The sequence below is a fragment of the Triticum dicoccoides genome, chromosome 1B, assembly GCF_002162155.2.
Source record: "Triticum dicoccoides isolate Atlit2015 ecotype Zavitan chromosome 1B, WEW_v2.0, whole genome shotgun sequence".
NCBI classification, from domain to species: domain Eukaryota; kingdom Viridiplantae; phylum Streptophyta; class Magnoliopsida; order Poales; family Poaceae; genus Triticum; species Triticum dicoccoides.
The window spans coordinates 288287153-288298134 of NC_041381.1; the positions used below are offsets into that span (position 1 = coordinate 288287153).

Consider the following 10982-nt stretch of genomic DNA (forward strand, 5'->3'; position numbering starts at 1 on the left):
TTTCAGTAGGACAGGACTGGAATGGGGTTAAGATCAGTGCCAAGTAGACACACAAGGATCAGTAGGAGAATGTTAGCAGTAATCTTTGTGTTATTTTTAATGCTCCTTCCGTACCAAAATATAAGACGATATTGCAGAATAGTAGTAGGTCAGCTGGAGCAGCCTTAGTAAGTAGGGCAGTATATGCATCTAGACAGCTACTACATCCGTCTGGGTTTATAGAGCCCCTGAGCCACCAAACAGCGTCTGGATTTACTAGGCTGCATGCGAGTAATTCACGGGAGTTGTTAACTAAGCCTAATTAATGGACGCCCTCGTTTCTCTCTTCCAGCCAATGCATGCAGTAATCACGTGAGAGGATTGGGCATGCATGTGGGCCTCAGACAGAAACCTAGGGGACGCAAGCGGCCGCCCCGATTTTCTAGCGATTAATGTGATGCTCTCTTTCCATGAGTGCTCCATGCTGGTTGGTTGTTGCCACGACCGATACTTTGCCTTGGTCCTGCTGCTTTGGCTCTCAGGACCTATAAACCAGGATGGGGGTAGTAGTAGTCAATTTGGCCTTTGCATGTAATAACAGCTGCTAGAGCTGCATGGTTGGTTTAGCATTAGGAACCGACTTCCCCATGTACTATATATAGACCTGAGGGCAGCAGTACAAGCCACAGCTTCAGAAATCAAACTATCCTCTGTTCAGCCCCAGCTCCCCTCTACTTCTATACTTCAGCCTATTTCTAACACTATGCACAATATACACAAAACATAGACATTCTCATTTGTTTTGGAATATTCCATACTTTAACTTCATATTTTTTTTCCAACATAACATCTTCCTAAAGTGCCTTTTCAGATGTAGTACTTAGCCGCTATTCTTTTATATTTAACTTGAGTTTTGTAGTATATATCACAGAGTCATCGAATATTCTTTAGGTATAACTTGATTTTCAATGATATGAATGATAGGAATCAAATCTACACTTCATACTTGATGCAAATATGACTCTGAATATGGACGTTAGCCTATTATAACAAGTTATATCAATATTTGCTTATCGTAACTCGCGAGGCATGTGTAACTTATTAGTTATTAATAGTTCATAGGACTAGATTCTGAGTGTCAAAATAACGCATGAATAACCATTGACCCCTATTGTGAACATTAAGCTTTAGTTTAATTGTCAGTTGCTTCTGCTGATTTGTTGTCTGTATTTGCAGGGAGTTTTTGGTGGATGTTATGGCTGCTCCAGGGACTCTCATTCCAGCAGATGTCTTTAATTCAAAGGGTACTCCATTCAACTTCTGTCAAATATTGGGTCAGAATCAGGTGGTGGAGTCAGCAAGTAACATCGAAGATGACCCAGTTGCATTACAGTCAGAGCATAAACGTAACCAAGGGCATATGTTTGCTAATAATAATCGGATCTCAGACAATCTATCAAGCTATGAGAATACAATGACCGCTGGAAGTAGTGCTAGGGAACCTGGGACATTGGACCCTAGGATGCAATTAGGTAAAACATCAACTTTGGCTAGTGCTCCTTCCAAGCAGAAGAAGAATCTGCAATTGATTCTAGACTCTCATGAAACTGAAGAGTCCCGAAAACTATTTGTGGAGTTTGATCCTTTCAATGCTACTGAATCTGGGAAAAGCTCATTGGCATTCAAGGGATTAAATAATAGAAACAATGAATTCCAAAGGCGTAGAGAGAATGTAGTCCCACCATCTGCAAGATCTCAACAGCCATTGGTGATGAAAAACTGGTCTGCTTGCAATGACATTTCCAACAACAAGCAATACAATGTTGCTGATGGGTCAGTTCCTCGGAGAAATGCCACTGACAATGCATCGTCATCTCAGTTGGCGTTGTCAACTGCAAAGCATTACAATTCCAATGTTAGAGAGCTAAACGATAGAGTGTATGCAGCACCTGCTCGTTTTTATGACAACAGGATAGTTGGTACCTCGGCTATGGCCAAAGCATCGACTGGAGAGTGCCTTGACAGATCACAGGTGCCACCTGGTCTTTATTATGACAAGATGCTTGGTACCTCTTCTATGAATGCAGCTTCTACATCTGGAACCGGGAAAGTTGCAGAAAAGGACCCTCATAATGATCCGGGAAAAGGTCCCCTCTATTCTAGATTTGATGGTGAACTTTCTAAAAATGCTCAAGGATTTACTCCTGAAAGGGATGAGCACAAGGAAAATTGTGGCAGTCATGACCACAAAGTGTTACATCCTGATCCAAGAAAGTCCCCTCTTGACAGATTCATGGACAGGCCAAGGCAGAACATAGAATGTGTTTCTCCATCCCAAGTTGGATCAAATAAGGCTGACATGGTGTTGGATGAAGTGTTTGAATGTGAAATCCTTTGGGAAGATCTTGTAATCGATGAAAGAATTGGCATAGGTACATAAATCCATTTTAATCTATCGTCTAGTTATATTTTCACTTATCGAGTCGATTGTAGGTTGCAGGGTCACTTGCCATACAAATTGACATGGAGTTTGCACTGAGCACAAAAACATACTCTAAATTTCTTGTACTGTAAAATCATAAGCATGTATAATCCTTTTGTCTGTTGCGTGATATGAACCATTTTGTTCCTATGTTGTATCATATGGCGACTAAAGGAGCATTTCTTGCAATTTTTAGGTTCATATGGAGAAGTCTACCATGCTGATTGGAATGGAACTGTAAGTAGTTTTTCTTGTTTAACTTTATTGGAAGATACCGTTGAGCTTAGTGCACCAAAGCTCATTTACAAGCATTATCAACTGATTACATAACTGAAAAGTAACATACAGCCTAGCAAGATGCCCGTGCATTGCACGGAACATCAAGATGCATTTTTTTACAAAACACCTGTTGTGATTGACCCATGCAGGAGTAATCCCATGTGTAAAAACTAATGATATCTCGAGAATTTTATCGGAAAAATGGTATCTCGAGAATTTCATCGAAAAAAATGATATCTCGAGAAAGATGAGAGACAAGGTGAGGAGGAGTGGGGCGTGGTGGTGACTGGTGGTCGGACTGGGCGGAGGCATGGGGATGGACGGCGCCGGCAGCGGCCACCATGCCAGATTGTTCCAGAGATTTCCTTTTTTAACTGCTCAGCAATGAGGTTGTGGGAGATAAGGATGAACGAGGCAAGGCCTTATCTGTAAATGTGGAGAGATGTGCGGGTATCTTTTGTAAAATTGTCGTAGTTTGCTTTCTGTCCGTCAGATATAGATCGGACGGTCTATATTACAAGATGGCAGGCACACCATCATCACCAACTGTTTTTTTTTATAAGAGTAGAGATAGGGATAACCTTTCAAAGCATGGCCTGTTCTGCTATTTCTTCTGATTGGGTCTGCTTACCATGATGGTAAATTTGACGTTTTTTAATATACAGGAAGTAGCTGTAAAGAAGTTCTTGGATCAAGAGTTCTATGGTGATGCTTTAGAGGAATTTCGTTGTGAAGTAGGTGAAAGATGATGCTTTTTATAACCAATACTTTCCTGAAAATCGAACTTCTACTGTCATTTGATTTCACTTTTTTCGAACCTTTGCTAATCCAGATATCTTTTCATTTAATAGGTGAGGATTATGCGTCGGCTCCGTCATCCAAATATTGTTCTCTTTATGGGTGCAGTAACACGGCCTCCACACTTATCTATTGTATCAGAATATCTTCCAAGGTATTTTTTTTTCGAGAAAACGCAAAGGACCTTTGCATTTCATTTCATGGAAAAGGTAGACCAATCCTCCTAGGAGGTGAGCAGTACAAAGAAAAGCACAAAATCAGTGGACATCCCAGGTTGTGGGCAGAACAACCCGAAGTCCCTGGGCTCCTGCTTCAGCCCAACACCGGGCCTCGTCCTTGATCCTAACCACTAGTGATTCGATGGATGGCGTGGCGTTGTCGAAGACACAGGCGTTCCAGAGCATCCAGGGCACAAGAAGCGCGATGGATTTGAGGGCCTTCCGATGCGCCGGCGGCGCGAGCTCTTTCGCGCCCAGCCACCACTCCGTGACCGTGTGCTCCTGATCGGGGATTTGGACCGGAATAATCAACCAATCAAGGACAATGTGCCAGGTCTGACGTGCAAAGGGGCAGGTCAGCAGCAGGTGCTGGATAGTTTCCCCGGCCTGGTCGCAAAGGAGGCATCGAGGGTGATGCTGCAAGCCACGTCGCGCGAGCCTCTCAGCAGTCCAGCAGCGATCCTGGTCGGCGAGCCAATGGAAATTTTTTACCCGTGGAGGCGCCCAACTCTTCCATACCAACTTCCAAGAATGGCACCGCGTGGATCCCTGGAAACTGGCCGCATAACATGAGCGCGCCGAGTAGGTGCCATTGGTGGTCCACCTCCAGAGTAGGCGATCCGGCTCGTTCGTCAGGATGGTGTGGCACACAGCCTGCCATAGCAGTAAGTATTGTCCGATCTCGTGCAGACCCAAGACCCCTTGAATATCATGTGCCCAAGAGTTACCCGCCAGCCCTTCAGCCACCTTCCTGGCCTTGCGTCGATGTTTGGGAATGCATTGGTGGAGTAGGGGAGCTATCTCACCTACAGACTGCCCGCCAATCCAGCGATCTTCCCAAAAAAGCGCCGTCGAGCCACTTCCAATGATCATGGTAGTGGAGGCAAAGAAGAGCGCGCGCTCCTCGTGAGAGAACTGCAGATCGAGACCTTGCCAGGCACGGTCTGGATCGACGCGGGCGAACCAGAGCCATCGCAATCGTAGTGCGAGGCCAGCGTGCTCCAGGTCTTGGACTCCCAGCCCACCATACGCGATAGGACGGCACACACGGCTCCAGTTGACATGGCAATGGCCACCGTTGGCCACGGCCCGCTCAGCCCACAAGAAGCCTCGTTGGATCTTCGCCAATTGTTTGAGCGTCTTCTTCGGGGGAGCGAACGCGAGCAGCTGGTGCACTGGTATTGCGTTGAGGACCGATTTGACAAGGGCAAGACGCCCGGCTTTGTTCATGAGCCACGCCTTCCAGGTAGGAAGCCGGGCAGCCACCGTATCAACGAGGGGCTGCAACTGGGCGGCGGAAGGCTGTCGCGTCGACAACGGGATGCCCAGATAAGTGATGGGGAGCTGCACCACCGGGCAACCCAATTGGGCGATCACCTCTTGTCCCTGCATGTCACCGTGCAGGACGGTGGCAGAGCTCTTCGCATAGTTAACCAGCAGCCCGCTCGCTTTGCCGAATAGGGTCAAGATACCCTTGATGGCAGCAGTGTCCTCCGGCGTGGCATGACAGAATAGCATCACATCGTCAGCATAGAGGGAGATCGCCGGGATTGGGCGTCGGGGGTGCAACTGCTGCAGAATGCCGGCATCGAGCGCTCGGCGCATCAACCGCCCAAGCGTGTCCACAGTGAGAACGAACAGCTGGGGGGACATGGAGTCGCCTTGGCGCAGGCCACAACGGTGCCAGATCGGGGGGCCTGGCCCGCCGTTCATCATGACACGGGTGCTGGACGTCGAAAGCAGGATCGCAAGCCATTCCCGAAATCTGTCCCCGAACCCATATTGGCGCAAAACCTCAAAGAGGAATGGCCAAGATATGGAGTCAAAGGCGCGCGTGAGGTCGAGCTTGAGCATGATCCGCGGAGCTCCGAGTTGGTGCAGCAATTTGAGAGATTGCCTCACGAGGATGAAGTTATCATGGAGGCTCCGGCCGGTGATGAACGCGTTCTGGTTGCGACTGACCAGGCTATCCAATCTGGGGGCAAGCCGCAGAGACAGGACCTTGGTGAATATCTTGGCCACGATATGGATCAAGCAGATCGGGCGGTAGTCGCGGAGCTGCTGGGCGTCGGCGCGCTTGGGCAGAAGGGTCATGAGGGCTTGGTTGAGCTTGCCAAAGCCACGGCCCTGCATCTCGAACAGTTGCTGGAAGACATCCATAAGGTCCTGTCGAACGATGGTCCAGCAAGCTCGCAGGAACTCCGCAGTGAAGCCGTCAGGCCCAGGTGCCTTGCGAGCGGGGAGGCGCTTGATCGCGTCCCAAACCTCCTCCACGCTGAAGGGAGCGTCCAGGCTCGCCAGATCACAAGGCTCAATGAGCCCCTCCAGGTTGAGCGTAAGGTCGCGGTCGGCGGCCGTGCCCAGGATCTCGCCAAAGTGCTCGAAAGCAGCCTGCGCCATCGCGTCTTGGTCGGTGAGCGTGTGCCCATCCACGGCCAGGCTGAAGATTCGATTCTTCTGACGGCGAAAGGAGCATTGCCGGTGGAAGAATCCCGTGCTAGCGTCGCCGTCCTTGAGCGTGGCGATGCGGGTGCGCTGCCTGGCGATGGTGCGCTCCAACGAAGCGAGGCCAAGGTACGAGACCTTGAGGCGCTTTCGCAGCCAATCCTCCTCCGGAGTGAGAGCTCGATCCTCCTGGGCCTTGTCAAAGCGCGATATGAGCTCACGAGAAATGGCCAACTTGTCGCGAATACTGCCTGTCTTCTTGGCACTCCAGCTTGTGAGCCTGCGCGCCGTGGCCTGGAAGCGCAACATCAATCGATGGAAGGGGTCAGGGTCATGGACCGAGCCCCAAGCTGCAGCCACCGTGTCGTGGAACCCATCAAGCCTCAACCAGAAGTCCTCAAAATGAAAACGTCTATGCGCCATGAGCATGGGGGAGCAGTCCAGCAGCAGGGGGGAGTGGTCCGAGATGACCGACGCAAGGCAGAGAAGGTGACATTCGCCGTGAGCATCCTCCCAGTCCGAGGTGCAGAGCACACGATCCAGGTGCACAAGAGTGGGAGGGGACTGCTCGTTCGACCACGTGAAGCGACGCCCGTTGAGGTAGACCTCCTTAAGCGCAAGGTCATTGACGAGGCGACGGAATCTGCCCATCATACGACGATTTAAGTTACCGTTGTTCTTGTCCACGTCGCGCAGGATGAGGTTGAAGTCTCCGCAAAGCATCCAAGGCCCGGGACAGGCCGCACGAATCTCCCGCAGCTCAAGCATGAACGCAATTTTGTCCGCGTCGTCCTGGGGTCCATACACTACAGAGAGCCACCAAGGGATGCCCGAGGCCGTGGCCACTTTGGCCGAGAGGGCATTCGTGGTGAACAACGGGTCCGTGATAGTCACGACCCTGCTCTTCCAAGCCAGTAAGATGCCGCCCCGCGTGCCAAGAGCCGGGAGGTATGTGTAGTCATCAAACTCTGAACCAAGGGTGTCAAGAACAACAGACGAACAAAGCAACTCCATCTTAGTTTCCTGCAAGCACACAATGGAGGCAGCGGTGGTATCCAACAGCGAGCGAATGGCGGTGCGCCGGCTCCGCGAATTCAGGCCGCGCACATTCCATACAGCAATCTTAAGGCCGTGATCCATGGAAAGTGGATCGACGGGGAGCGGGCAGGAGCCGCCTAGGATGTGCAGGCGACCTCGACATGTGCTGGCGCGATCGGCGGGCAGGATAGGCATGCTGGGATCTCGCGGTCGACCAACGCGGCCATGGCCTTGAGCACCTGGAGCGGGATGGGCATCGCAAACATGCCATCGTAGGCCTTCATCTCGGTGGGGGTTATCTTCTGATTCGTCCCAATGATCCCCAGGGTGCGCAGGATTTGGACCTGCGCACGTCTCTCGGCAGTGGGTGGCGGCGCCGCCGGGCGGGCAGTGGCAGCCGAGCGGCCGCGACGGGGGGAGAAGTTCAGGGGCCTTCGTGGCCTCCTCCCAGGCGTCGGCAGGGCCGCATCGATGTGCTTGGTGGCGGCGGCCAGAAATTCCCCCAACGTTAGGGAGCTTGGCGTAGCGGGACGGGCGCGGGAACGGCGCATGGTGATCGGCGGGGATGCGAAGCGCTCGGCAGCAGGCAGATTCGTCCCCAGTTGGGCCCTCGCAGGCGTGCGGGCCTCCAAGTTGAGTCCCGTTGCGGTGATCGGGCTTTGTGGCCTCTGCAGAATAGTCACCTGGGGCGAGAGCCCAGTGTCCTCAATGGGCTGGGCCTGGGGCGGTAGAGAGGCCTTGGCCTGGGGGGACGAGGTGGGGCGCTCCTCTCCTCCACCCACGACGCGCGCATGGGGCCTGGAGGACCGGTCAGCGGGGACAGGGCCGTCATCAGGTGGGGGTGCAGGCGAGACGCCGCTTTGCCCCGACAAGCAGGCCGACACAGGCTGTGAGGCTGGTCCCACGCGCATATCGGGCAGATCCCGACAATTCCTCGGATCAGGAGCATCAGAACCAGGGCCCATACAATCCTCCTCGGGGGCATCCGATGGTGTGAGATTCAAATCTCGGGATCCTTCCAGAGTGTTCTCCGCGAATGGGGGCGTGCCACTTGGTCCGTGGCCTGGCTCCACGCTGGGGATTGGAGCAGCCGAGGGGCCAGGCGGGGGGCCACCGACAGGCGTCCTTCGCGCATCTCCGTCATCTCCTGCAGCAACAGAGGCCCTGCCCGCCTGGGCCACCGCCAAAGCTTGCTTTGGCTTTCTTTTGCGCCTCCCTTTTCTGGCGCGGCCACGCATGTTGGTGGGGCCATGCTGATCGCGCTGCTGCTCCAGCTGACCACGCTGCCCAGGCCAGGACTCTATGGCGCAGCCGCGACGGTGTACGGACGGCGGCGCAACCGCGAAGGGCGGCGCGGGCCATGCAGACGCGACGGACAGACCGTCGGTGCGCGCAGCGCGGTTCCCAACCCGCCACCCCAGGGAGTCGACGGCCATGCCATCAGCCCGGCCGGCCGGCGGCGCCTCCGAGCGTCGACGCTTGCGGCCGCGGCGACGCGCACGGCCAGGGCCCCTACCACGAGCAGGGCCATCGCCATCACCGGCGCCACCGCCGGCCGGTCCGTCGCCAGCGCCAGCACGGGGAGCTGGGGCGCCGATCCTCTCCGCACGGGCCAGCGCGATGGAAATCGGGTAGGTGAGGGTCCGGATGGCAGGCGCCTCCGAGCCCACGCGCGCGGGGATCTGTTCCACGATTTCCAGGATGGCGGCGCGGCGGATGTTGGCAGGATCATGCGTGCGCCCCGCCAGCCGGAAGACGGCCAAATCAGCCCTAGAACGCGTGCCGGGGTGGAGTCTCTCAATCCAGCAGCTCTCCCCAAGAATATTGCATGCATGTTTAAAATTTTGTATGAGAGAATGCTGAATGTGATGCACGTAATGAATGAGATAACATCATGGGCAGCCAGCTTTACATTAATGTATGTATGTACTCTGTGGCCATTGACTAAGGTAGGAGATGTTTAATGCACAGCTGATAGATTGAGAATGTTATGTGAGAAGAGTACCCTCCCATAATTTCTTTGGAACAGAGACAGAGAGGGAATACATTGTGTGTTAGTGTGTGCCTGTGTGGTGATGAATAAATAGAGGGAGAGAAGATAAATAGTTGCATGGTGTGAAAAATATCACTGTACATGCATAGTTGCACACCCGAAATGGTGTAATTACTTTACATCATTCCATGGGCTATGTAAATGTACTGAAAATTTCCACAAAACAATGTTCAGTTATGCACTATGTCACTTTCATAATATGTGAAGCTTTTGATTAATGTGCATATTTAAGCAATATTTTTCATGTCGAAGTACACGGAAGGACCCTTAAGTAGTATTTCAAGCACGTAAAAATGTGTAATAAAGTAGGGGGCACTGTAGGTTTGATAGGGGCATTTTGATTTTTTTTTTGGGTATTTTGGGAGAGATCTTGTGAATAAGACTTTAGAAGTACCAAGTATTGTGAAACAGACAGTTTATAAGTCGAACCTATTATTACCGTTCCATTCAACACTTATGTTTTGGCCGGTGATGAATCAAACAGTTCCCATTTCAACATTGACATTCATCTAACTGTTATTTTCTTTCAGGGGAAGCTTATATAAGATTATTCATCGCCCTAATTGCCAAATCGACGAGAAGCGTAGGATTAAAATGGCCCTTGATGTGGTAATGGTGAAATTTGGATGTTATAGTTTCATGCTTATTTCCATGTGTATGTCCATATTATGATTATGCTCTCTCTGTAGGCCAGAGGCATGAATTGTCTTCATACCAGTGTGCCAACAATTGTTCACCGGGATCTAAAATCACCAAACTTGCTGGTTGACGATAATTGGACTGTGAAGGTATCTACCTGCTTCAGGACGAAAGCATGAACTCTTATTCCTTTAGTTTCTAAATAGTTGTTACTGTTAGCTAACAAAGTACATGCACACAGGTCTGTGATTTCGGACTTTCACGTCTGAAGCACAGTACATTTTTGTCATCAAAATCCACTGCCGGGACTGTAAGTAATTGATAGTCATTGTGGAATGAGTTCTTACAGAAACTTAAATTGATCCTCTGTTAAAATTTGTCGTTTCCCCTTATACCAGCCTGAGTGGATGGCACCAGAGGTTTTGCGGAATGAGCAATCCAATGAGAAGTAAGTGATCTTTGAGGTCTTTCTCAAATACTTACATTTGCGAGCTTTTAATATTTTCACAAATTCCGTATTCATTGCTTGAGTTTAGCCTAGATAAAATCTCAGTTCGACCTAAATAAGCTTAATGCTAAATTCTGTATGTGCTATGTATAGCCTTTGTTGGTCAACTGCTGGTCATGTTCATACCTGTGATTTGTCATGCAAGTACATTGCTATCTTTCTGAAACATGCTATTTGTAGCTCCTCAAGATATTCCAAATTCCACAACTCCGCATGTCTAAGTCTCTCTTCTCCATTCATTATAGTACAAGTTGTGATAGAGAGATGGATGGTTATTATGTACTCCCTCCGTTCCTAAATATAAGTCTTTTTGGAGATTCCAATACAGACTACATACGGAGCAAAATGAGTGTATATTTAGGAACGGAGGGAGTAGGTAACCAGGTACTGTGGATTATGAGGTGTATTGCTAAGTTGGGTGAGGTATTTTGTGATCTAAGCTTAGTTGCATGTACCATGTAGCATTTTTAGATTTATTGTTCCACTGTTACATCACTTGTATCCTGTCATGGCGTCAGGCTGTTGTCTAGAAGCTGATAACTT

General features: G+C 50.6%; 1 protein-coding gene across 2 annotated transcripts in view; it reads left to right on the forward strand.

Moving 5' to 3' along the window:
• Positions 1-10982, forward strand: part of LOC119331510 (serine/threonine-protein kinase EDR1-like) — an 18446-nt gene that overhangs the window by 5995 nt on the left and 1469 nt on the right. For both annotated transcript variants that reach the window (XM_037604683.1, XM_037604676.1), the window contains exons 4-11: positions 1216-2411; positions 2658-2698; positions 3406-3474; positions 3592-3692; positions 9823-9901; positions 9982-10080; positions 10173-10241; positions 10330-10379. In XM_037604683.1, coding sequence (XP_037460580.1) covers positions 1216-2411; positions 2658-2698; positions 3406-3474; positions 3592-3692; positions 9823-9901; positions 9982-10080; positions 10173-10241; positions 10330-10379 — 1704 coding nt within the window. The remainder of the gene's footprint in view (positions 1-1215; positions 2412-2657; positions 2699-3405; positions 3475-3591; positions 3693-9822; positions 9902-9981; positions 10081-10172; positions 10242-10329; positions 10380-10982) is intronic.